Below are 27,556 nucleotides of genomic sequence, written 5' to 3' on the forward strand. Positions count from 1 at the left end.
GCCTGTCTTCAAAATCACAGAGATTCCCCCTGCCTCTGCCTCCTCAAGGGCTGGGATTAAAGGTGTAAGCCACCACGCCCAGCTTTTTTTTTTTTTACTTTGTTATTTGTGTTCTATTATATTATTATTATATTTAGGAAAAAGGCAATCAAACTGTTAAAGTTTTCTATATTAAAAGAGAACTTGCAGATAGCTGGGCATGGTGGTGCTTGCCTTTAATCCTAGGGCTGCTATATTTATTAAAAATAAATTCTTAGCTCTTAAGCATTTAAGAAAGAAATATTGGGGCTGAGAGATAGCTCAGCCATTAAGAGTGCTTGCATAGGACTGACTTTAGTTCCCAGCACTCACTTTAGGCAGTTCAGAAACACCTTCAAGTCCAATTCCAGAGCTGATCCCCTATTTAGACTCTGCAAACGCCTGTACAGTACACACATGGCACGCCCACATGTAGATGCACACACATAACACATAATTAAAATGATAAAAATATTTTTTAAAAAAAACTAAAATTTTAAGTATGTTTGAAATGGATAACTTTTGTGTAATAATACACCTGCAGACAATACAGCGAGCATGCCTACCAGTACTGTCTCAGTTTAGGTGATGGGAGGATAGCCATTAGCCAAGTATGAGCTCTTACAAGCAAGAAAATTTCTGTTATTTGATTAAGTACTTCATAATTTCAACATAATCATCATTCCAAATATTAGTACTTTAATGGGAAGCATATCTTTCATACCTTTTTTGCATGCTCTAACACAGTCTTTTAGAGTAGTAAAATTATTATTATTTCCCCCACATCCAGTGTACTTAAATTGGCGACATTTCCAAGTGGCTGAATCGTAGTAGAATCTTGTTTCATTGGCTCGACACAATCCACTGTCTACCAGCTCGAGACACCATGAAGGGCCATAATATTCTAGTAAACAGATAGGTAAAAAATAAATAACAAATAAATAAGATTTTTTTAAATCAAGAAAATACAATAAGCTCTATGCATAGTGAATCTGAGCCTTCTTATTGTGTGTTCCTCGCTGATTAGCTTTGTGGCATTGTCTTCTGAATAAAGCAGAATCCTACAAAGATCAGTACACAGCAAGACCCAAGGGTTTCACCTTCCAGAATATGCTTAAACGAATTGAAATGTCCGTAATACCACGCCCCTTCTCCAGTGAACAAAACCCAGTGCGTTTGACAACAGGAAAGCCTATGCACAGTGTTTACATGAGCAAACTAGTTATACACAACCAAAGCACATCCTACTGGACAATTTGTCTTCTGAAACTTCAACTACATATTTATAGATACATGTAAATAAATTTTGTATGTACATAGTACAGTAAGACACTGGTTTGGAACAACTAGGTTGGTGTGTCCATGGGACCAACAAACTTTCCAAAACCAGGAACATACAACTAAGTTAATGATTTCAATAACAGTGATAATAGTAGCTGCAAGGAGAAAAATAGGTGGAGCTTAGTGACATATTTTAAACTTCTTTGGTGGTTGCTCTCAGGAAAGACAAGCTGGTACTTCTCAGCTCTCCAGCTATGCTTGGTGGTTGTAAGTGAGGGCTGAAAGTAAGGTGTTGGATGGTGAGGAACTGCAAAGGGACACTTTAGTGGCTTTGGCAGATGGTGACATGCAGGGCAAGACTTGGTAAATGCTCGTGAGCAGAAAATATGACTTTGAAGACCCCAGCAGCCGACAAGAGGCAAGCAGGTGTGCAGGAAGCAAGAGCCAGTCTTTTGGCATCTAAACCCTAAAATGGAAAAAGACTGTGAAAGAAAACAAGTAAAATGAAACAACAGGTTTAAAAAAAAAAAAAGGCTTAATTTGATCAACGTATTCTTATCACCTCCTGCCTTCTAGACAGAGACGTGGGAATCAGAATTGTCTGGATATAATAACAGACACACTGAGTGAAAACCTGGAAAACTAGAGCGGCACTGGGGATGAGGGAATAACGTGAGAGGAAAACTCATAAAGGTAATATGTGCAAAACAGAAGAGTTAGAGTCACGCGGAGAACAGCTAGTTTCATTTAGGTCTTCGGCTAAGTACATAAACGCTGTTTTTTAAAGGAATCCTCATGATCTTCAAAGCGGGGATCAAGCAGTGTCCAGTGTGCTGTCTTACACTCTGCTACGGGGCCCCTTTACTCACGGGCGCGCCCCATCGTAACCCAGGTTAGGAGCACGTGATGGGAGTGGGCTCCGAAGTTCCCACCACGTGCTAGCATTTTCTGTCATGAGTACTTTAAGGAGGTAAATTCTAATCCAGTTGGGTCCCCCTATTGTCCAAACAGCTCCAGTGGGGCATCCTGTGTTTTCCCACCACTCCCCAGTTTAGATTTGAATAGTGAGCAACCGCATCGCCTTTGTCACCTGGACTTCCAAAGCCACCACTCGGGCTCAGAAACAGAAGTGACAGACTAGAAGCAACTGAATAAAACTGAGAATCAGAGGAACTTGTTACTTGTTTTATGCTTTCCTTTCTCCCCTAGCAAGCACCAAATACATTTCATAACAACTTGTAGGTAGAAGTACATGTGATGTATACATATATCACTCTCACTTTGGTGTTTTCTATACGTGTGTCAGTCCGTACTAAGTTGCAGATAACGTATGTTAATGTAGTGGTATCTATGATTGTAATGTTATTGTTTTTGTTTTGTTTTGTTTTTCAAGACAGAGTCTCTCTGTGTAACCTTGGCTGTCCTGGACTCCCTTTGTAGACCAGGCTGGCCTCGAACTCACAGTGATCGGCCTGCCTCTGCCTCCTGAGTGCTGGGATTTAAGGCATGCACCACCATGGCCCGGCTGTAATGTTAATTACAATGTTTTAATAGCGATGCCCACCCTAAGGCCCCTTATGTCAGGACAGAGAGAAAGGTTCGTTCTCTGAGAGAGACTCTTTCTCCACTTAACCTGTGACGTGATGCACGTTCAGCTTCAGAATCAAAGCTGCGCATGTTTCAAAGTGAGGAAAAGCTGGTTTGGCTATTTCCCCTAGGCTAGAAGGAAGAGGGAAGAAGGTGACCAGAAACCAAAAGCCTACATCCTAGGTGAAAACTAGAACCGCAGCAGGCATTTCTAAAGGAACACAAATTGTGGAGGGTGTGCACAGATATAACGGGCACACGGGCTCTACCTTCTGTCTTTAACCATGTAATAATCCAGAAATGTTTGTGAGTGGCCAGTGAGGTCAGAAGCCAGTGGCAACAGTTCAGTGCAGCACAGGACAGCAGGAGGCAGGGGTCGTGTGAAAGCAGGCATTTTAGGAGCACAGGCGCATCAGAAAAGAGCTTCGTTGCCAATTTAACCATCCAAGACATCACGTTTCTGCTGCCTCTACGCAGTGACTTCTGCAGAAGGGTCTAGCGTAATTCTGGGAGCTGAGATCTCTGTGTACAGGTGCACTTGCTCCACTGGGAGGCGCCGTGCCCAGGATGACGACATGGCAGCTGTTTCTTTAATCTCAACTTTGTTGGTCCTGACTCCAGCCCTGTCTACACAGATCCAACTCAACATACCTTTGACCACATCAACAACCATGTTCCCAATGCTACAAAGAGTGCAGCTTTCAGAGTGGACTACAATTTGGAATTCATCACTAGTTATTTTGTATTATACGTAATTGAGTATTAAAAAAATACAAAATGATTTTCAATTTGGGAGTCTTTTTATAAGGTATTTGTTTTCCTAGAACATAAATTGGAGGTTCAAATGAACTGAGTTTGTTGTTTTTAAGATTAGTTTAGCTCTGACTACGACTTAATTCCTTTTTCATAAATTATAGGTAAAATCAAGCAGTTTCTGCAGGATGTTTGGAGTCCTTGGCTGCCATCTAATTAAATTCCCAGAGGTGAGAAAATGGAATACTTTTGTTCCCCATGAAAAGATAACTTTTCCTAGGTTCTGTTAACAAATTTATTCTAGACATAGGAACACACTCACCTATTTAAATTCCAGACATTGATATCTACAATAAAAAAAATATGTTTTGAAGTAGTCGCATAGTGTAATTTCTTTGGTCTAAATAACGATGAGTGACAGAAATTTAAGACAGAGTAAAAAGACACTGACCTGGCTGGTTTCTGTCATGTTCCAAAGGGACTTTAATAGCCAAACGCACTTTCTCTTGATCCCGCCATCAGTAACAAACTGGGTTGATCCGTCTAGCAGGCACATCACCTCCTTTTCCAGCTTTTGTTAGAAAGCATTACTATCTAGTGTGACTACTAAAATACACGCTGTGGCCCAAGGCCCTTTTCCAAGTAAAATGTTTAACGTAAGTTCACTGTGGGACGCACACAGTAAGCTTTGAACTTAATGTGCTGAGACTTTACTGCAGTGCCTTATTCTCACAGTCTGTTCTTGTCTGGCTCTCACTGTATCAGGCAGTAAGTGTTTATGAGCCACCTCATGACCTGTGAGCTTGTTTTCCTCTCAGATATTTTTTGGGAACTGACTAACAGGTCAGTCCTTTTTTTTTTTCCCTATAAGTTCTAGTAAAGAAAAACATAATCTTATCATTACTTTTTGTGAAAATTTAAATATTACCAAAACATAAAAGATATGAAACAACAAAGTATCTGCATAATTCCCCACTCCCAATTAAATTACTATTAATGATTTGGTAAATGTTTTCCTCAAAATCATTTACATACACAAATATATATCCAAATACTACATATTATTACAGTCCTTAATAACTTGTGATTATATTTATATTTTATATAATTATACATTCTTTTAAATATATGCATAGTTTTTCATTTGTTTCACTAAACATCATTTACATAGAATCTAATGCCTTTGGTTGTTTTTGGTTTTGGTTTTTTGGTTGTTTTGTTGTTGTTGTTGTTGTTGTTGTTGTTGTTGTTGTTTCAAGACAGGGTCTCTCTGTGTATCCCTGGCTGTCCTGGACTCACTTTGTAGACCAGGCTGGCCTCAAACTCACAGAGATCCACCTGCCTCTGCCTCCCGAGTGCTGGGATTGAAGGTGTGCAGTGGCTTTTGTTCATGTTATTGTGCCCTGTCAGTGGCAGGCTTCGTCACGATTACAAGCACGTTAGGATGCTGACAAATCTGTAACTTAAAATAAGCTAATTTGGGTTTGGGGGGGTTGTAGGATTTTTGGGTTTTTGGTTTTGTTGTTGTTGTTGGTTTGGTTTGGTTTTTTTGGTTTTTCGAGACAGGGTTTCTCTGTGTAGCCTTGGCCATCCTGGACTCACATTATAGACCAGGCTGGCCTCAAACTCACAGGGATCCACCTGCCTCTGCCTCCCGAGTGCTGGGATTAAAGGCGTGCGCCACCACTGCCCAGCGCTAAGCGCTAATTTGTATTGCATGTCAAAATATCATACATGAATACATATAGAACCACGTACATAGCAATAAAATGATATGTTATTTATTGGGCAAAACACTGAGAGACTATTAATAAATGATTTTTATAAATAGTTGTATCAGGCTGTAAACTGAGAAGTTGGCTAGGCTAAAGTTCTACAGAGTGAATGTTTTCTGGTGAGCATACTATATGCTTTTGGACTCCTCCAATAGACACTTACAGTCTTTCAATCATTTTGCTCCGTGATAATTTTTTTTAAGTAAAATAAAATTTATCGACAAATCAGCTGGAATATTTTTCTGTATGATGTGATTATGGTCAATTTTCACTGCAGGTCCTTGTTTTTCTAAATGTTTAATATTCCTAAATTCTAATGCTCAACTTACACAATAAAAAAAACTGACTAAATTATTAATTACTAATAAGCCCAGTTCCTCAAAGTGTTAAAAATTAAAAAAAAAATTAAAAAGCAGAGCAGACTGAAACGTGCCCTGGTTGGCAATGCGCAGTAAGGCTGCCACCTCCTCTGCTTCACAGAGAGCATGTGCCCACTCACGGGAGAGCAGCCACTGAACTAACAGAAAGCGATGCCCTCCCTCAATGCTAAAGGAAGGCAAAGGCTGCTGAGCAATCACTTGCAGGAGTATTTTCCCTTCCCTGTGAGTACTGGTCCATTTAGCAGAGGGTGAAATGCAGAGGTCGTTACAGCTGGGGAATTTGAGATTGAAAGGTCATAGGAACTGACCGTCGGAAATCTTTCCTGACAGGAAATCCTACACAGATCAAAAAGGGAAAAGGGAAACTAAATAAGCATTTGCTTGCTTTTGTCTAGAAGACACAAATCCGTACTCAGGGTTCACTGAGGTAGCTGCTGCACTTAAGAATTTCTCTTAGGGCTGGAGAGATGGCTCAGTGATTAAGAGCACTGACTGCTCTTCCAGAGGTCATGGGTTCAATTCCCAGCAACCACATGGTGGCTCACAACCATCCACAATGAGATCTGGTGCCCTCTTCTGGCATGCAGGTGTACATGCAGGCATAATACTGTATACATAATAAATAAATAATAATTTCTCTTAACAATCCAAAATGCAAAATGGCTTTAAACAACGACAATTATGGACTTTCCATGAACATATTACTTAATTGTGCATTTTATTAGAAAATATGTTTGGGGGAGAAATATACTTACTTACAATCAGTACCACCATATGAGTGCTAGTGTTTTCATCTTAAACACGTTGTGCAGAGGGACTGGAGAGATGGCTCCACACTTAAGAATACCTGTTGCTTTTGCAGGGGACCCAGAAGGCGGTTCCGCTGCCCTTCCAGGCCAGGAGCGGCTGTCGGCTGCCTCAGGCAATGCGCACACAGGATGTGCAGACATACACGCATGCAAAACTGCCATACACACACAATAAGAGAAATAAGTCTAAAAATATTATATTGGGAATCCTGTGTAGGAAGGTGATAGATCATAACTCCTGACGTAAACTGCGTATATCGTAGACCTTTGTCATCTGTGCAGAAGATCATTTCTTGTCTTCGGCATCAAGTCCAGTTAAAATCTTTCAGAATGTTGATATAATTCTTTCAGGATAGTTTCGAATCCGAGTACATTTGAGGCAATACGTGATGGGTGAAATAAAAAAAAACAATAAAGGCAAAGACTAAATGCTTATTTAGTGTTGCTCAGCTTTGATAGAAGAATGGGATTTTAACAACCAGAGGGACAGTAGAATACAGATGAGGGCGCAAAAGTCAGAATAGTTCCAGTTTATCTGAGGGAGCGTTTTAGAAAGCCTAGGCTAGCTAGAGAACAGAGCAGAGCGAACAGGGTGGTAGACTGTGGATCTGGAAACGTGAGTACAGAATGTACAGACAGAACAACTGGCCTGTGAGGAGAGCTGGGCGCGGCAGGGTGGCCTCTTCCCTGGGGAAGCCTGGGCAGCAGATACCCTTACCCTGTGACCCACGCCACTGGTACCCACATTTGAAATTTTGACTCAGTTTACTCTGACTCTATCCTGCCATACCGCCTATAAGGTATCATTACTGGTGCCATTTATTTATCTGCGTCCTACCTGACAATAATTGTATTTGAAAAAAAAAAGCCATAAAATCGTCTTCCTATCTTATTCTTCTATTTCCAGGTTCTATTACAATTCCTATCAGCCAGGCCGATAGGAAATTGATAAATTTCACTTAAGTTAGAAAGTTCAGAAATCTATACCTCAGGTCATAAGAGCAGATAGACAGATGTTTCATGCCCCCAGTGATAACAAGTTCAAAGATACACATGATAAGATTTTATTCAGTTAATTATTCTTGAACTCTGCAGCCACTGTTGTGAGTTATCATCAATCAAGGTTACAAAGTTAGTTGCATTAAAACATAAGTTAGTTGCATAAGATATGCATAAAAAAACATCTTTGAGCCATTTCTTCTATGCCTAGAAGCCTTAGGTGAGCTGGGGTCACAGTCATCACCACCAACAGCCTTTAGATCAATATTCTTGTTAATGGCAACACAGGATGAAGTGCTAAACGCTGGCGTTGTGCTTTAAATACTTTATGACACACTACATGCCACAGGTAACAAAGAAAGACCTGGAAGCTGAGAGAAACCACATGCCCTTTCCCCAAGGGTACAAGACAAGTCAGGAAATTAAAGAGCTGGAATTAAACTCACGTTCTACTCATAGTGCCAAAGTTCTTGCCCACTCTAAGACATCGCTCTAAAGCTCAGTAGGGAATCTTTCTAGACTAACTGGGCAAGTATTTCAATAACTTTGCCAGATAAAGTTTGGAAAACCTCATTATTTCTCATATCCAACTCCCTTCTTCCTTTAATCTCCAATCAAAACAATCTAAATGCGCCTCTCCCCCCCCCCTCCCGACCCGTAGTCCATACACCGCATGCATGGATTGATGCTCATCAAGTCTGAACAAGAGAAAGCTGGCTAACTCAAACAGAAAACCTAACAAAGAGGCTGGAAGCCAGCCTTGAGGGCAATGGTGCTGGGCCAAATAGCTCTCCATCATCTGGAGGCCGAATCATTCAGACGGCACGTTGTTCCCGCTGGCCTCACTCTACAGCCACAAACCCCAGTCCAGGCCTGATGCGCACCAGCGCCTGTGCTCCTGGCGTTCATAAAGTTGGGAAGTAGGAACACAGCCTCGTGATGTTGTGAAAGACAGAAGGGGGCTCTTTAATGAGAGCACCTCACTTCATTTCTACAGAGATCATCCGATCTTTAAAGAGAAAAATGACGCTCGGAGAGTTATGACGTGGAGCAGTATAGATTTTTCTACACTAGTTCTCATTCTGTGTCAATCTTTTTGTTGTCAGTAGAAAATTCATATTCCAATACGAATTTTAAGATGCCCTACTGTTTTAAGAAAAAGGAAATTTAAACAAATTAATAGTATTAATTAGTTTGATTCCATAGTAATATGCAACTAAGCTTTTGTTGTAGCTTTATAGTTGTCACAAACTTAAATTTCTTATTTTATTCAGTACATATATCATTTAAAATAACCGGCTGACACAGTTCAGTTGTCCATTTCATCTCTGTAAAAGCATCTTGTAAAAATTGTTGTTTGAGAAGTGTTTCTCTGGAGGGCTCTGCTGTCTGGGGCCTTGCCTCTGACTAGACACAAGACTGTCTATGGACAGATTTACCAGGTGATGTCCGTGTTTCTGGCAGAGGAAGCATCACATTGTTGTTTCTTGCCAGAGCTCCTGACAGGAAGTGGCAGGGTTAACATGAGCTCTGCTAGCGCTGTCTATTTATGGAAAGCCAGCTTGCCAGGTGTCAGCCAGGTCACCAGACTCACTATGCAGGAATGCTCAGGTCATGGGATGTATGCACTGCGTCTCAGCAGGAATGCGTTTGAAGGCCACCATACTTGCTTCAGATTGTCTGAGCTTGCTAATGAAGCGAGGTTTGCAGCATTGTCCACAGCACTCGTGATTTCACGGGTATGCACCTAAGTGTGTAATTCCTACGTTGGTGGAGGATATTTTCTTCCCAGAAAATTTACATGATTGCAATATTCCTCTGCATGCAATCAATATCTTCTAAGAGTGTCTGTGTGTATACATATATATGTGTATATATATATATATGTAAAAGTATTCTATTGCAGATCTCTAACATGAACACATCAGTGATGACACTTGATTATTGAATAGTTCCTCTGTCAACAACATTCCTCTTCCAGAAGGCCAATGGTTTTACATATATATATATATATATATATATATATATGTGTGTGTGTATATATATGTATACACACACACATCTGTTTCTTTTCCACCATTTTCTATGTATGTGGAGTTTGGCCCCAGGTCATTTAGTGGATAGAGTCAGGAAAGAGTTTCAAGTGGCCACAGAGTCTTTTCACATCTAGTCATTCTCCCCAGGCCTGGAGCTGGCAGGAAGCAGTAAGGCCCTGGGTCAGGAGATGCTGGGCTCCTTTTCTCATTCACAGACCAAGTGCTGGAGACTGAGTTAGCAGTGGGCTTTTGAAGTCTAACCAAAGATGAGTTTTTTCAAAATATCATAAAGATGACGTAGTCCCAAGGCTGCTGTTAAGAGACGATGTATAGAACCAAAGCGGGCTATGAGAATTTGGAAAGTAATTTATCTTGTTGCAAGAATAATCAGGTATACCCCAAAGACCACAAACCAATAGGATTGGTCTTCCTTTCCTAGCTATGTTATAAGCTAGACATAATAAAAGAATATGTTAACTATGAATGTTAACATTAAAACTTTAAGAATAAGTATAAAAGCATCAAGTATACTATCTAAATATTAAATAAACCCAAAGGCAACAGACAATATGATGTACACAGAATGCTATCCAACCTTAAAAATAAAAAAGGTGAGAACATGAACAGAGAAGACACTCAGAAAGACTTGGTACGTATAATCAGCACGCTGCCAGCCACCACTTGTTCCTCCTTTTGTAACTGCAAATCACAAAGTTAATAAATTAAAAAATATAAGTCATCTACCATATGCTTAACATGGAGACAAATGCTGGAACAAAGGCAAGCTATGAATTATTATATCAAAACCTTGTAGCATAGTAGCAAGCAAAGTAAACACATAGGGATAGCCGTATTAAGTGACTCTGACTGGACAGCCAGAGAGAAGGAAGATGAGGAAGAACTCTGTGCAGTAGTGAATCCATAGAAAAGATGAGTGGGCCAGTGAGTACCAGTTTGGGGAAGGGGACTATTTACAGAATATTCTGTGGAATGAACATGGATAACTTGTAATTAAGAATAATTTCAATCACGACAGCCATGGTGGCGTACACCTTTAAGCCCAGCACTGGGAGGCAGAGGCAGGCAGATCTCTGTGAGCTCAAGGCCAGCCCAGTCTACAAAGAAAGCTCCAGGACAGCCAGGGCTATAACACAGAGAAACTCTGTCTCAAAAAGCCAAAATAATGATGATGATGATGGTGATGATGATGATGATGATGATGATGATGATGATGATGATGATAGTAATAGTAATGATTTCAATGGGCAGAAAGTCATATTTTAAAGCTAGTTTTAAAAATCTGGGATAGGTTAAAAAAAAAACCCTAACAGAAAATGTTGACAAATTCAGACTGAGTAATAACACTAAATTAAAACAGACAAAGAATGCATCAAGTACACATTTTCTACATGTTACACACACAGAAGGCCTACTTCAAAGCGCATTATAAAAAAAATAAATAAAAATGACTACTTTTATGAAATTAAATGCCTTAAATTCATCAAATGTTTATATTTTAACATACCATCAAATAATAAAATCATTATTTTTAAAAGGTAATTCTAACACACACTCCTTCTATTGTTATCATAATATATTCATAAAATAATTTTTTTTTAAAAAATACAATGCTTACCCCAATGGCTGGGCACTCTGGTAGATTGGAGAGTCACAGTGTTATTTACAGTATTGAGATCAGCTGTGGGGACACTCTTCTGTAGCTCATTCGCTGGGGAAAAAATACAACAGAATTTCATATCTTTATACACAAACAAATGCAATCATTAGGTTATGAACAGTAGACTTGTTGCAATTATTCACAAACAAAAAATTTTAAATACATATGCAAGTAAGAATTCCCATTAGTTATTCTGTGGCTAGTGACCAAAATCCTGCAACAGTTAATGCATAAGGTTCCCCCCCCTCTGTGTGTGTGTGTGTGTGTGTGTGTGTGTGTGTGTGTGTGTGTATAGTTGTGTTAGCTCTGTGTGTGTGTGTGTAGTTGTGTTAGCTCTGTGTGTGTGTGTGTATAGTTGTGTTAGCTCTGTGTGTGTGTGTGTGTATAGTTGTGTTAGCTCTGTGTGTGCGTATGTGTATAGTTGTGTTAGCTCTCTCTCTCTGTGTTAGCTCTCTGTGTGTGTATAGTTGTATTAGCTCTGTGTGTGTGTGTGTATAGTTGTGTTAGCTCTGTGTGTGTGTGTGTATAGTTGTGTTAGCTCTGTGTGTGTGTGTATAGTTGTGTTAGCTCTCTCTCTCTCTGTGTATAGTTGTGTTAGCTCTCTGTGTGTGTATAGTTGTATTAGCTCTGTATGTGTGTGTGTATAGTTGTGTTAGCTCTGTGTGTGTGTGTAGTTGTGTTAGCTCTGTGTGTGTGTGTATAGTTGTGTTAGCTCTCTCTCTCTCTGTGTATAGTTGTGTTAGCTCTCTGTGTGTGTATAGTTGTATTAGCTCTGTGTGTGTGTGTGTATAGTTGTGTTAGCTCTCTGTGTGTGTATAGTTGTGTTAGCTCTGTGTGTGTGTGTGTGTATAGTTGTGTTAGCTCTTGCTCTGTGTGTGTGTGTGTGTGTGTGTTTTAACCACAATGGTGAATATCTTTCAGACCTAAATTTGGATTATGCAGCTTAAATAGAACTGTGTACTTTCTAAAGAAGTTCTCATTTTAAACTATATCAGTAAATGGACCCAAACGAGGTGAAATGTGAACGTACGTGTGTCCAAGCAGGTCTTCCTGCATTCGTCCACAGTCTCAAAGTTGTTCTTGTTGCCCAGGCACCCTCCATACACGAATTTCTCACACTGCTTTGACTCGTTGTTATAAAAATACCTAGAATAAAAGCCTCGGCAGATTCCGGTATCGTGTTCCAAGAAGCAGAAATCTGGCTTTTCTAGAAATTGCAAGGTATGTCAAAAATAAATATTTTCCTTTTATAAATTATTTAGTTATTTTAATGACATTCATAATTAACTTATTTAGGAAAAAACAGTTTTAAATGTTTAAAGACTAAACCAGAAAATATTTCTTATCTCATTAAAGGTAAATAAAATAACTTTATTAAAAACTGAACCATTGGGGCTGGAGAGATGGCTCAGCAGTTAAGAGCACTGGCTGCTTATGCAGAGGACCTGGGTTCAAATATCAGCATCCACATGGCAGCTCACAGCTGTCTGTAACTCCAACATCCAATACTTTCACACAGACATTCATACAGGCAAAGCACCAATAAAATGGAAATAAATTGATCTATTTTTTTAAAGAGTATTTTTTAAACAATTGAACCATTAACTGGGAAAATTTTACCTCTAGATTTCTTAAGTTACAGGGAATTAATATCAACATTTTCATGAAACAATAAAATAAAGGGTTCTATGTTATTTGATAATGTGCTGACCTTGCTTTAGAAGTACAAAATATTTTAAGTTTTGCCTTAATTGTTTCTGTTGCTTATTGAGGGGTGGTCTGCTGAATATGGGGGATGGAAAACTGTGTCACTTCATTCGGAAGGCCATAGGGAAAGGAGAAAGTCAAATTATCCCTATTTGCAGATGATATGATAGTGTACATAAGTGACCCTCAAAATTCCACCAGAGAACTCCTACAGCTGATAAACACCTTCAGCAAATTGGCTGGATACAAAATTAATTCAAAAAAGTCTGTAGCCTTCCTATACACAAATGACAAGCTTGCAAAGGAAGAAATTAGGAAAACCACACCCTTCACATTAGGCACAAGCAATATAAGATTTTTAGGAGTTACTGTAACTAAGCAAGTGAAGGACTTGTTTGAAAAAAATTTCAAAACTCTGAAGAAAGAGAGTGAAGATGACATGAGAAGATGGAATGATCTTCCTTGTTCATGGATCGGGAAAATTAACACAGTAAAAATGGCCGTCTTACCAAAAGCAATCTACAGATTCAATGCAATCCCTATCAAAATATCTACACAATTTTTTAAAGACATTGAAAGTTCAATTCTGAACTTCATATGGAAAAACAAAAAACCCAGAATAGCTAAAACAATCTTGTACAATAAAAGATCGTCCGGAGGAATCTCCATACCTGATCTCAAACTATACTATAAAGCAATAGTAATTAAATCAGCATTGTACTGGCACAGCAACAGGCTGGTTGATCAGTGGAATTTAATCAAAGACCCAGATATGAATCCACACACATATGGTCACTTGATTTTTGACAAAGAAGCCAAATCCATTCAATGGAAAAAGGATAACATCTTCAACAAATGGTGCTGGTCTAACTAGATGTCTATGTGTAAAAAAATTCAACTGGGGCTGGAGAGATGGCTCAGTGGTTAAGAGCACTGCCTGCTCTTCCAAAGGACCCGGGTTCAATTCCCAGCACCCACATGGCAGCTCATAACTGTCTATAACTCCAAGATCTGACACTCTCACACCAACACACATAAATTAAAATTAAATAAAATATTTTTAAAAATGCAACTGGACCCATATTTGTCACCTTGTGCAAAACTCAAATCCAAGTGGATCAAAGACCTCAACATAAAACCAGAGACACTAAGTCACTTAGAAGAAAAAGTGGGGAAGAGTCTGGAACACATTGGCACAGGAGACAACTTCCTGAACAGAACACCAACAGCCCAGGCCTTAATGTCAACAATTAATAAATGGGACCTCATGAGGCTGAAAAGCTTCTGTAAGGCAGGAGACACTGTCAACAGAACAAAGCGACAGCCAACAGACTGGGAAAAGATCTTCACCAACCCTACATCTGACAAAGGTCTAATATCCAAAATATATAAAGAATTCAAGAAATTAAACACCACCAAATCAAATAACCCAATTGAGAAATGGGGCTAGGAACTAAACAGAGAATTCTCAACAGAGGAATATCAAATGGCTGAGAAACACTTAAAGAAATGCTCAACCTCCTTAGTCATCAGGGAAATGCAAATCAAAACAACTCTGAGATTCCATCTTACACCCATCACAATGGCTAAGATCAAAAATTCAAGTGACACCACATGCTGGCGAGGATGTGTAGAAAGAGGAACACTCCTTCATTGCTGGTGGGAATGCAAACTAGTACAGCCACTTTGTAAATCTATCTGGTGCTATCTCAGAAAACTGGGAATAGGGCTTCCTCAAGACCCAGCTATTCATCTCCTTGGAATATACCCAGAAGATGCTCCAGCACACAACAAGAAAATTTGCTCAACCATGTTCATAGCAGCCTTATTCATAATAGCCAGAACATGGAAATAGCCTAAGTGTCCCTCAATAAATGAATGGATGAAGAAACTGTGGCACATATACACTATGGAATACTATTCAGCTATTAAAAACAAGGAATTCCCAAAATTTGTGGACAAATGGATTGAGCTAGAAATGATCATAATGAGTGAGTCTACCCAGAAGCAGAAAGAGTCAAATGGTGTATACTCACTTATATCTGAATACTAGCCCAAGGGGCATGTTCCACGAAAGCCTTCACTTACCAGGAAACTGGCACAGAGGGGAGGACATCCTATGGGGACTCTAGATGAGAGAAGCATGGGAGAATAGCAAAGCAGAAGGATCCAGAGGGTCCTAGAAACCTACTAGAAGAACATTATGATAGGCAGATTTGGGCCCAGGGCTCCTGCTCAAATTATGGCACCAGCCAAGGACAATACAGGCCATATATTTCAAACCCCTACCCAGATCTAGCCAATGGACAGGACATTCTCCACAGTTGAGTGGAGAGTGGGATATTACTTTCACACGTACTCTGGTGCCTCACCTTTGACCATGTCCCCTGGAGGGGGAGACCTGGTGGCACTCAGAGGAAGGACAGCAGGTTACCAAGAAGAGACTTGATACCGTACGAGCATACACAGGGGAAGGAAATCCCCCTCAGTCACAGTCATAGGGGAGGGGAATAAGGGGAAAATGAGAGAGAGGGAAGAATGGGAGGATACAAGGGATGGGGTAACCATTGAGATGTAACAAGAATAAATTAATAAAAATTAAAATTTAAAAAAAGAAGGCCGTAGGAGCTTTAGACACTGGAATGGATCTTCGAGGTCCGGAAGCCGCCCTGGCTATTCTTGGAAGTTCCTGAATCCTCACACTGGAATTACTATCTGTGCTCGGGATGGCGTGCCCCACTGCTCTCCCTCCCGCCCCACTGCTCTCCCTCCCGCCCCACTGCTCTCCCTCCCGCCCCACTGCTCTCCCTCCCGCCCCACTGCTCTCCCTCCCGCCCCACTGCTCTCCCTCCCGCCCCACTGCTCTCCCTCCCGCCCCACTGCTCTCCCTCCCTCCCAGCCTCCCTTTTCTTCTTCTTCCAAGCACTAGACTGAACCAACAATGCAGAGGCAGAAAGGAAATACGTGTTCAGGGATTAGAAGAGCTTTTGCAAAGTCTAATACTCTTTCTTTGATCCCGTTCCAAAACAGGCTAAGCACAGCTGTCACAAAACTGGTAATATTATGACCTACGGTACAAGCTCCATCTACAAGCTTACTGTGGAGAGAGTCCAGTTAATGTTCAAGTGTATTTGATCAACAGGAACATAGTTGCAGTTCCTCCCATTTTCTCTTGTAAATATATTTCTGTGCTAGTAAAATGAACTGTGATATCTTTTCATGTCTTAAAGCAGTGTGTTTTCCTATGTCAGGAAGCCAGTGCTCACAAGTGTTCTACTATCAAAAGAGCATACATTGCATGCACTTCATTTTAGTCCCCTGCACTGGAAATGACCTGAATGCCTCCTCCCTAAGAACTAGTTTTCATAGTACCAGAAGGCATCAGTCTAACTTCCAAAGGAGGGAGGTGACCAACAGTCCTACCCAGCTGTCACGTCTATGACCACCAATGACCAGCGTGGCACAGTAACCTTAAGGGTGCCACAGTGGCACACATTGTCTTCATGGTAACCAACAGCTCTATAATTAGACTTAAGACCCACTAAAGAAGAAATCCTGCCTTCCAGAAGCCTCTTGGGTCCTAGAAGAAAATCGATAATCACCACTTGCCGGAAACCAGCATAATCCCTGCCTGCGTGTCCAATATTCACAGATTAGAGGAAGCCTCATCCTGCATCAAGGAAACTCCTATTTACAACTGGAGACCAAGAAAACCACACCCAAGCTAAAGGCAAATTTATGAAGATCAGTCCCAACTGGCACATCTATGACAGAAACCCTGCCCTAAAGCCAAGGGCTCACTGCCGAAGAGCAGACAGAATGAATTTATAATCCAGAGCAGCAATGCTGAGTTTGCTATAAGATTGGATCCCCTAGGAAAGCCAGAAGCTACACTGATACAGTTTCAGCTAGAACTCACTCTGTAGACCAGGCTGGCCTCGAACTCAGAGACCTGCCTGCCTCTGCCTCCAGAGCGATGGGATGAAAGGCCTGCACCACCATACCTAGCCCAAAAATCTATTTTCTATAGCTACTCAACATGCAAATTGAAAGTCAACTTTGTTTCTTACTGACTCTTACATCGCTTCCTTTTTCAAATATAAGTGAATTTATTGTACAAAATGATGGCTTCAAGCATATACATTATGGGATGGTTAAATCTGAATAATTAATAGATGGCCTCACGTGACTGTAACTGAGAATACACGCAGTATCTGCTCTCTCAGCTTTCACAAGTTAAATGCATGGCTTGCTAGCTGTAATTTCACACTGTATGACAGATCTTTGGAATGTTCCCTCCTATCCAATGACTATATCTCCTCAGTCATCTCTCATCTCTCCACCATGAAGTCATGGGTAAAGACAGTACTACTCTCCACCTTTAGATCACCCTTTCAAGGGTCCATGACTGCTGGGCGTGGTGGCACACTCCTTTAATCTCAGCACTCGGGAGGCAGAGGCAGGCGGATCGCTGTGAGTTCAAGGCCAGCCTGGTCTAGAAAGGGAGTTTAGGACAGCCAAGGCTTCACAGAGAAATGCTGTTTAAAAAAAAACAAAACAGTCCATGACTGAGACTATGCTGTGTATTGCATTCAGCATGCTGTGCACCAGGTCCAGCCATGTTGTTGCAAATAAGAGGACTCCCCTCTTTTCCGCACTATGTGAAATGTTTCCCTTACTCATTTATCGGTGGGTTGAAGCTTCAGTTTATTCCATTGCTTGGATATTGTAGACTAATACTTCCATGAATAGGACTGCAGCCTATTGATTTCCCTCCCCTTTGCTATGTCATGAGTGGTGGGGTCTAAATCTTAGTGCTATTTTTAATTTAAAATTGTTTTCCCATGCCAGGAGTGGTGGCACACGCCTTTAATCCCAGCACTCGGGAGGCAGAGGCAGGTGGATCGCTGTGAGTTCGAGGTCAGTCTGGTCTACAAAGTGAGTCCAGGACAGCCAAGGCTACACAGAGAGACCCTGTCTCAAAAAACCAAGGAAAAAAAAAGAATGTTGCTACAAGCCATGCAGCAGCATCCATAAGCCACAGAAGTATAGTGCATGCCTACAGATCAGGAAATTGCTTAAGACTAATCTTTCTTTCTGAGGGATTGTCCTGAATTTTCATTATCTTTTGATTTCCTTTTGATATCTTGTGATATTGTCATTATCATTAAACATGGACATTCATTTGTCCTATTTTAATGCCATGAAATAATACCCATTGAATGGGCACTCATAACAATTTCAATTTGATAGACAAAATGCATTTTATAAATAAGCTGTTTTCTTCAGTACTGATAATAACTATGAATTTACTTAATTGGAGAACTAAACATTGTTACCAAAATTAATTCACTATTTGGGGGAATATGTTTTTTAAAATTATAAATAATCACTCTTATTTGTCATACACATTGTGACTGAGTTTATTTTATTCTTGTTTGTTTGTGTTTGGTTTGGTTTTTCTGACACAAGATTTCTCTGAGTATCTCTAGTTGTCCTGGAACTCACTCTGTAGCAGGTTCACCTCCAACTCAGAGATCCACCTGTTCTGCCTCCTGAGTGTTGAGATTAAAGGAGTGGGCCACCACCACCTGGCTACTTTATGCATTTTTAAATTGAATTCTGGTAAGTTAGTTCTAAAGATTTCCAATTAGTGAAAGATATTTTCAACTGTTTCACAGGCAGATGAGTTTAAAAGGTTTTTTTGTTTTTTGTGTTTTGGCTTTTTGGGTTTGTTTTTGTTTTTGTTTTTTGTTTTTTGTTTTTGTTTGTTTGCTTGTTTTTGCATCTTCACTTCCTTTAAGTTACTTAATCTTTTCAGGGTTTTGAGTTAAACAGCTTGATCTTTTGGATATCCTATTCGATTCAAATATCATAAATGGTAATTAGATTAAATCAGCTCGTAGGTCTTTATTCAAAGCAATTGAACCTGGGGGTTGGCACATCTCTAAGACTACATAGTAAGTTGGATGGCAAAGCCGGCTGTACTACAAGACTCTGCTATGAAAACAAAGCTGAAAATGGAGGCAGAAAAAAAAATGGAGCTTGGCTTTCTCAACATAGGATACTATTTTTATTTATTTATTTATTATGTATACAGTATACACCTGCACACCAGACAAGGGCATCATATGTATACAGTGCTCTGCCTGCATGTACACCTGCACACCAGAAGAGGGCATCAGATCTCATTATAGATCAGTGGTTGCTGGGAATTAAACTCAGGACCTCTGGAAGAGCAGACAGTGCTCTTAACCTCTGAGCCACCTCTCCAGCCCCGATACTATTATTATAATAAATCCTTTAAAAGAGTTAGATCTACTAAAAAAAAAAGTTATTCAAAATATGTGCGGGTACTAATAAGTGCACAATAGGTAAGGCAATTCTTGCTAACTTACCTATACTTGCTTCTGCATCCAGGACTGTTAGCAACTCAAGAGCACACACCCATTCGGTGAAACCTACCCAAATCACACAGTGCGGAGACCAACTATGGCTTAGCGAATGGAGAATGAGATAGCAAGGGCTAAATTGTTAGCTGCATGTCATTAAAATAGCCTGTGTGGCCCTAGGCAACGGCTCTCGCCCTTCCTAATGCTTCGACTCTTTAACACCGTTCCTCATACTGTGGTGACCCCCAGCCATAAAGTGATTTCATTGCTGCTTCATAAGTGAGTGAGGAAGTCTAGGGCAACCAGGACTACTCAAAGAAACCCCGTCAAGGAAGGAAGGAAGGAAGGAGGGAGGGAGGGAGGGAAGGGAGGGAGGGAGGGAGGAAGGATGGAAGGAAGGAAGGAAGGAGGGAAGGATGGAAGGAAGGAAGGAAGGAAGGAGGGAAGGATGGAAGGAAGGAAGGAAGGAAGGAGGGAAGGAAGGAAGGAAGGAGGGAGGGAGGAGGGAAGGATGGAAGGAAGGAAGGAAGGAGGGAAGGATGGAAGGAAGGAAGGAAGGAGGGAAGGATGGAAGGAAGGAAGGAAGGAGGGAAGGAGGGAAGGATGGAAGGAAGGAAGGAAGGAAGGAGGGAAGGAAGGAAGGAAGGAGGGAGGGAGGAGGGAAGGATGGAAGGAAGGAAGGAAGGAGGGAAGGATGGAAGGAAGGAAGGAAGGAGGGAAGGAAGGAAGGAAGGAGGGAGGGAGGGAGGGAAGGAGGGAGGGAAGGAAGGAAGGGAGGAAGGAAGGAAGGAGGGAAGGAAGGAAGGAAATATTGTCTCTGATGTCGTGTAGATTTAAAGTCAACCCCCAGCAGAGGTATGTAAGAACTGAATGTCCAGCTGTCTTAGATAAATGCTACTAATTTACACGTAAGCGAAAGTTCACCTGCTCCAGATACTGTCTTTACACTCGTCTCTTTATAACCTGCAAAAGAAAGTATGTGAATTAGTGTCCATCATTTATAAAGTAACATTATGAACTTGACCTTAAACTAGAACAATTACAAAATCCTATCAGTATTAGCCTCGTGCAGAATGTCTTAATGGATCAAGTTCAGTTTTATTTATAGATTATTATAGCCAGTCATTGTTGTTTCTTTTGTTATTGTTTTTATTTGTTGTATCACTGTGTATCAGATGAAGGGATGCATACCTGCAGAAGGCTACTACTGAATTGAACCTCCAGCTTAGCTTCCACTCATTTTTTTGAAAAAACTTAACTAATATGCAAAAAATGAATAATCCATAGTGATTGGTGTGTGTCATATTTCAATACAAGTGTATATTGAGTAATGTTTAAGTGACGTTAGATCTATCTACCCCTCAAATGCACGTCCGCTTTCATTGTTGAAACCTTTGTAAATGCCTCCATGCAGTGTTTGGAATGCACAGTATCTTGTTGCCTGTAGCGCCCCTACTATGCGTTAGCATCAGGGAAAACTACCAATGACGCAATTTGTAAACATTGCCAAAATATTACAAAATTAATGATGTGACCAAAAAGTAAAAAACACCAATAAAGTTTAACAATACATTATCACACACTTTATAGCCTTACACCAGTAAAACCAACACCAAAGCTAACTTAGGTAAAGTTTACCTGGAAGGGATGAAACTTTGGTTACTCTGTAGCCTTACAAAATCCCAGTAGGAAGGACTCGCTTCAAGGTCAGTCTTAGACTTAAATACTAAGCTGACGCGAACAGTAAAAAGCTGCATATGTTAATATATTTATCTTTGAAGACCATTCTTCTTATAAAGGTGCAGCCAAGTCCATAGGAAAAGCAACCATGTTCCTGCCAACCCAGCCCCCAGGTAGGCTAGCTGCACCCACCTCGTCACACCTATGGAATTCCTCAGCGGACTTCACTGTCCCTTCCCTTTTCACTCTAGAAGAGGCTCTAAGATTACACATGAGTCTTCACAATTTTATGATAAATGATTGGAAGAAACTTTTTTTTTAAAGTTAACTATGAAACCTAGAAAATATTTCTTGGAAAATAGTTTTTTTTTCTAAAATTACTGAATCTGCATTTTGACCTCACAGCTATACCAGCTCCTCACAGGCCCCCTGGAAACCTACCTTCTATGCACGTTTTCTTACACTCTTCCAGAGTATGGAAGCGATTTTTGTTCCCTCCACATCCACCATACACAAACTTTTCACACTGTCCAGTAAAAATATTGAAGAAATAACTCCTTATCATGGCTCTGCATGGCCCATCATCTGCCTTCATTGCACAAAACGAATGCAGCGGCTTCACTGGGAGAAACTCAGAGTCTGCAAGGTAAAATTTTTTTAAATATTAATAATAATAATCGCATGTGTAATTCTCTACCAATGCTATGATAATGTCCTCGACTGCTGTTGCGTCGAATATATAATTTTAACTCTTAATTCTTAAATAAAAAATACAAACAGAAAATTAAAATTATTATTATGAATTTGTGAAAATAACGACTTGAGTGTGCAAACGTGTTCCATGCTCCATAGAGAAGGCACTCGAAACTTTAAGTGACATAACATAATTGTCCCTCTAGAGGGCAACAGTGCTCTGTTCATTTTAAAGTTATCAGCACACGTAGCAAACATTGCTTCATTCACTATAAAATTATTTTAAATACTAAAACATGAATTGACATCACGTCAGTGTTTTCACATAAAATTATTTTAAACAAAGTATAAAATTTTTGATAGGTAATAATCTAGTAGTAAAAACCATTGTTTTAATTCCCTGCCTCTGCCTCCTGGGTGTTGAGATTACAAGCATGGGCCACCGGGCCTGGCTAATTCTCCGAAATTTTAAAACGTGAATTTTTGAAAAACATTCATATAAATTTGATTTAGGTTCCTTTCAAGTATCTTCTGGAGCTCAAAAGGTAGGCTAGGCTGGCTGGCTGGCTCTCTGAACAGTGGGCTCCGGGTCTCTCTACCTCTCTCTGGCTTCCCACCACTGGGCTTACAAACCTACCCCATCAAGGTCCACCGGTTTTGGTTTTTGGTTTGGTTTTGTTTTGTTTTGTTGGGTTTTTGTTTTTGTTTTTTTAACTTACATCCTGGAATGAAGCTCAGATTCTGGTCTTACAAGTCTAACTCATTGCTATCTACCCAACACCAGTCATGTACAGGACTAGAACGGTTATAGTGAGCCTTAGTGGCTGGTGTCACTCTTCAGTTTGACTGAGGCAAGAGGCACCTGAAAGACGGTCCCTGAGCAGGGCCAGGGTGGGCGGCGCGACGTTGACTGGCTGGCTAGGGTGGGCGGTGAGTCCTGAGCAGGCCCGGGGGCGGGCGGCGCGACGCTGACTCCCTGGCTAGGATAACCGACTGGGAACACCTGTCCGCTGCAGTTGGCTCCCCTGTCTGGGCTGGGAACTAGAAGTGTAAGGGCAACATGAGCTGTGAGCGGCTTTGTCTCTCAGCCCTCTGGCTGGCTTAGGTAAGATCTTGATTTCTGAAAGTGTGTGTGTGTGTGTGTGTGTGTGTGTGTGTGTGTGTTGTTTTCTGAAAAACAGAGCCCAAGTTCAGCTATTTAATAATTTTGCCACAAGAGGGTGACAGTGTACCTCAAAAGTCTTGCTTTGTCTCTCAAATCGGTCTACAGTTACTGTACAGAAATAGATACAGTAACAACAGGCAATTTTTTTTCTGAGAAATTCCAATCTCAAGGAATTTTGTTACAAAATCATCTAATGATCAACAACATGGGCAGTGGTGGCACACGCCTTTAATCCCAGCACTCAGGAGGCAGAGGCAGGTGGATCGCTGTGAGTTCGAGGCCAGCCTGGTCTACAAAGTAAGCCCAGGACAGCCAAGGCTACACAGAGAGAGACCCCGTCTCGGGGGTGGAGGGAGGGGTAGCTGAGGATAATGTTCAAAAAAATTAGGACTATCCCTTTGTACCCATGAGACTAGAAAATTTGCAGAATCTGATCTGAGGTAACCAGATAAGCAGAATTATAATTTATATTTAAATATTTGTGATCGGTTGTACATATTTTGTGTCTTTCAGCCTGAGGGTAGCAGTCTACTTTCCTTCCCTGTATCTTGGAATGCCAAATAAAAAGCTCAAGGCCATGGGCTGCCCTGACCATTACAGTACGACTCTCCTGGAGACTGTGAGTACAGGACGCACAGTAACCTACTGTCTATCGGACCACCTGCTGGGTACCTCTGGGTATTGCAAAATTAATTAAAAACTAAACAAACAAAACAAAGCTAGATAAGGCTAAATGGTCAAGACAGACGCCCTCAAGTCAAGCTGTAGCTGGGCGCTGAACCTGGGCCCTGAATCCTAGCCCTCCGAGACAGAAGCCAAAGCTCACACACCTAAGGTCCTGGACTAGGCAGTGAACCTGCTCTGCCAAGCCGGGAGAATTTCAGACTCTCCTCTCAGCCACCACAGGTCCCTCCCTCCCACTCACTCCAGAGGCTTGGAAGACCAACCTTGTTAAAGGGGAATACGCTGAACAAACTCCCCACACGTGAGACTGGACACAGCGGGCTCTGATGTACGTCAGAGCTAAGATGTAATTTGGAGCCTATCAAGTCGCTAATGTTCTCTACTACCAATAGCTTGAGTTCTATCAGTAGTTTTGTATAAAAGGTATAAAGTTACTCTGGGGGAAATAGATCTACAGTGATGACTGCACATGGTTTTTTTTCATTATTAATATTTTCATTTTAGACACAGTTTAGGGAGTTGGAACTCATTTCCACATCAGTGCCTTTCATGTCTGGATCGACTAGATTACTACATTAGTTTCATCTCAGACATTCTTTTTTTTTTTTTTTTTTTAATGCTGGTAAGAAGGAGAGGGTGGCTGCAGCTCATGCTTTCCCTAGCTCAAAGATAAAATCATATTAGCAAGAATCTCCTTCACAACATTACTTCCTGCAGTATTTCAGAGCTGGTTCTGATTTTACTGTTCACACAAAATGTCTCCCTTGCTGAAGTGACATCTTTTTGGATAGTCTAAAAATTGACACTCAACACAAGAATTGTCTTAAGAAAAATTACCATTTTGTTTAAAAGAAAAATAAAGAGTCTACGGAGGCTGGCGTGATGGCTCGGCAGCTAAGAGCACTTGCTGCTCTTTCAGAGGACCCAGGTTCAATTCCCCAGCACACCCATGGTGTCTCACAACGAGCTGTGACTCCAGTTTTAAGAGATCCAACACTGTCTTGTGTCTTCTCAGGACACTGAACACACACACACACACACACACACACACACACACACACACACACACACACACACGCAGACAAAATATACATAAAATGATAAAAACAAAAATTGTATTTGTTTTTGTTTTTCAAGACAGGGTTTCACTGTGTAGACTTGGCTGTCCTAGACTTGCTCTGTAGACCAGGCTAGCCTCAAGCTCACAATGATCCTCCTGCCTCTGCCCCTCGAGTGCTGAGGTTACAGGTGTGCGCCACTGCACCCGGCTTAACACAAAATTTTTTAATTAAAAAAATCCTAATATAATAAAAGAAATATGAAATTTATACTAAATTGAGAGTTTAGGTCAGCAAAAAAAAAAATCAATCTTTGCAGTACATTACCCGTGGTTTTTGCATCAGCCTCCTCGTCAGGCAGAGCGTTAAGAAGCTGGGGGACACCCAGAAGCAACAGACATAGAGACGCCCAAAAGGCACGCTCTCTCTTCATATAAGCCATTTCTGAAATACAAAACACAAACATGCTTAAAAGCAATCAGTGTGGATGTGTCTGCAGGCTAGTAGGATCCTTGCAAACTTCCGCGTGAACTTACTGCATCACATTTAATTCACATTCATATGCTGCTGCCAACACATGCTGAAGTTCATCTTTAAAATATGTACATGAAGCACTTAGAGTTACAAACACATCCGTACAGTGTATATCTAATAATATTCAACAGGGGGCATTGTTTAGCCTTGAAAATACAAGGTAAAGGGGAAATGATGAGAGATGTATAATAAACGCTGGTTAATACGAATTAGTACTGTGTCTCGTATATGAAATCTAAACTTAAATATCGGTGGGAATCACAGACAGAATAACAGTTCAGTATTTTAAATGCAGCCTAAAATGACTTAATAAAATCTGGTTTCGGCCTAAATAGATTGCATTTCTGGTGTTTGTTTGTTTGTTTGTTTGTGGGTTTTTTCCCCCCAAGACAGGGTTTCTCTGTGTAGCCTTGGCTGTCCTGGACTCCCTTTGTAGACCAGTCTGGTCTCGAACTCATAAAAATCTGCCTGCCTCTGCCTCCCAAGTGCTGGGGCAAAAGGCGTGCGCCACCATCACCTGGCTAAGGATTGCATTTCTATGTCACTCAGCTACCTTTCTTTCTTAGCCAGAACTAATTGTATTTTATTTTTCCAGCTTTGTTGTTAAGGCAGCCTTCAAATTTTTATTGCTCTGTCATCTTGCTTTGATTTCTCTTTCAGAAAAGAAGCATTTTCACAAATCCCCTCCTTGTTTTCTTGTAGTATTTGTGCTGTAACTCATTTCCTAAGCAGGTTTTCTGTGCGATAAGGATACAGTGGCTGCACACAGTAGAAGTAGCTTTCATCCCAGCCACTCCCTTTCTTAAACTCCTCAGTCCGCTTTCCCTCAGTTTACAGAGTTCTCTGTCTTAAAGAGTGTCACAGGGAAGTGATGAGCCAACACTTTTGTACCCTGAGGGAAATGGATTCCAGCAGGAAGTGAAACATTTCCTGATTCAAAATGATTTAAAGCTTTAGACCTAGAAAGGAAAAGAAGTTGAAAAACATGTAGCTTTTAAAAAACAAATAAGTGACTTCCCCTTTGCACTCAAAGGTGACAGGAAACGCACAGCGACCATGGGACACAGATGCTGTAGAGTGGAAAAGTGTGGTCTACAGCTGCACCTTCAAACGCCTGTCTGCACTGACACAGTGCAATTGTCCGCATCAGTTTTTTTACTTCTATAACAGAATGCCTGAGACTGCATAATTTTGAAGTTATAGAGATTTCCGTCGTAACTCTGGAGTCTGGGATGTGCCAAGTCAAGACACTGGCAAGCAGAAACAAGTAAGCAAAACAACATAGATGGCCTCCCAATGCATTAGTAGTAAAGTAGTAAGTGCCATTTTACGTTGAACGTCACTAAAGTCACTGATAAACTATATAATCGGATTTCTCATGACACACTGAAAATGTCAGGAAAATATCTGAATCTTGGTCAGCAGCAATGTTACATGTTTATAGTTACATGTTACATGTTTATAGTTCATACAACCGACACACTGAAAATGTCAAGAAAACATCTGAATCTTGGTCGGCAGCAGTGTTACATGTTTATAGTTACATGTTACATGTTTACAGTTCATACAACATACCACAGGCCGCCCTCATACAGCACACCCCATTATGAGCTTCTGATAGACACATGGGATTATGAAGAGCATTTCTACTAAGCCTCTAGGTTTTAATTTACTTTTTTCAAACACTTTGATTCCATTTGACTCCGTGAAAAGTCCAATGCAGTTGTATCCTGAAGTAACATGAAACAGGATTTTTGTCTATGAGGTCCAGAGTGCCGGCTTAGGAAGGACACCTGTTAAATACTCAAGATGCTAAATCTATCATGATGTCTTGTTTAACAGCTGCAGCTTTCCCAGCCCTCGTGATGCAGAGGCAGGTGAATCACTGTGAGTTCGAGGCCAGCCTGGTCTACAAAGCTAGTCCAGGACAGCCAAGACTACATACACAGAGAAACCCTGTCTCGAAAAATCAAAAATAAATAAATGAAACAAAATAAAATAGTTCTTGATAAGCTCAGCTTCCAATAATATACAATTTGAACTTTATGCTTATGAAGAGGAAAAAAAGTAGGTATATAATTCAGTGCCTTTACTTTAAAATAGACAATTTATCTGAAATCCAATTGAGTGATAATGGTTTTTATTTTCCTTTAATAAACACCTCTTGGTTTATTGAAAAATCTAACAATTGATGAGAAGCTGGAAGGCAGGTGGTTGATACTCAAAATTCTGGTTCTTGGGGGCTGGAATGAAGGCTCTGTGGTTAAGAGCACTGGATACTCTCTCAACGGACCCAAGTTCAAGTCCCAGTACCCACATGGTAGCTC

The 27,556-nt window shown here is 40.7% G+C and overlaps 1 protein-coding gene across 8 annotated transcripts in view; it reads right to left on the minus strand.

Annotated features, from left to right (window-relative positions):
* The window catches only part of TFPI (tissue factor pathway inhibitor), a 48,946-nt gene that overhangs the window by 1,912 nt on the left and 19,478 nt on the right, over positions 1-27,556 (minus strand). For 3 of the 8 annotated variants that reach the window (XM_084799494.1, XM_084799495.1, XM_084799496.1), the window contains exons 3-8: positions 25,023-25,139; positions 21,537-21,734; positions 20,340-20,378; positions 12,347-12,523; positions 11,275-11,367; positions 743-922 (exon numbers count right to left, since the gene is read on the minus strand). In XM_084799494.1, coding sequence (XP_084655620.1) covers positions 743-922; positions 11,275-11,367; positions 12,347-12,523; positions 20,340-20,378; positions 21,537-21,734; positions 25,023-25,137 — 802 coding nt within the window. In that variant the 5' untranslated portion in view covers positions 25,138-25,139. Of the gene's footprint in view, positions 1-742; positions 923-3,961; positions 3,987-7,651; positions 9,951-9,986; positions 10,338-11,274; positions 11,368-12,346; positions 12,524-20,339; positions 20,379-21,536; positions 21,735-25,022; positions 25,140-27,556 lie in introns of those variants that run through there. The other 5 variants (XR_014782657.1, XM_084799497.1, XM_084799500.1 and 2 more) reach the window with 5 other exon arrangements.

This window comes from Acomys minous (genome assembly GCF_964271855.1).
Source record: "Acomys minous genome assembly, chromosome: 10".
Taxonomy (NCBI): Eukaryota; Metazoa; Chordata; class Mammalia; order Rodentia; family Muridae; genus Acomys; species Acomys minous.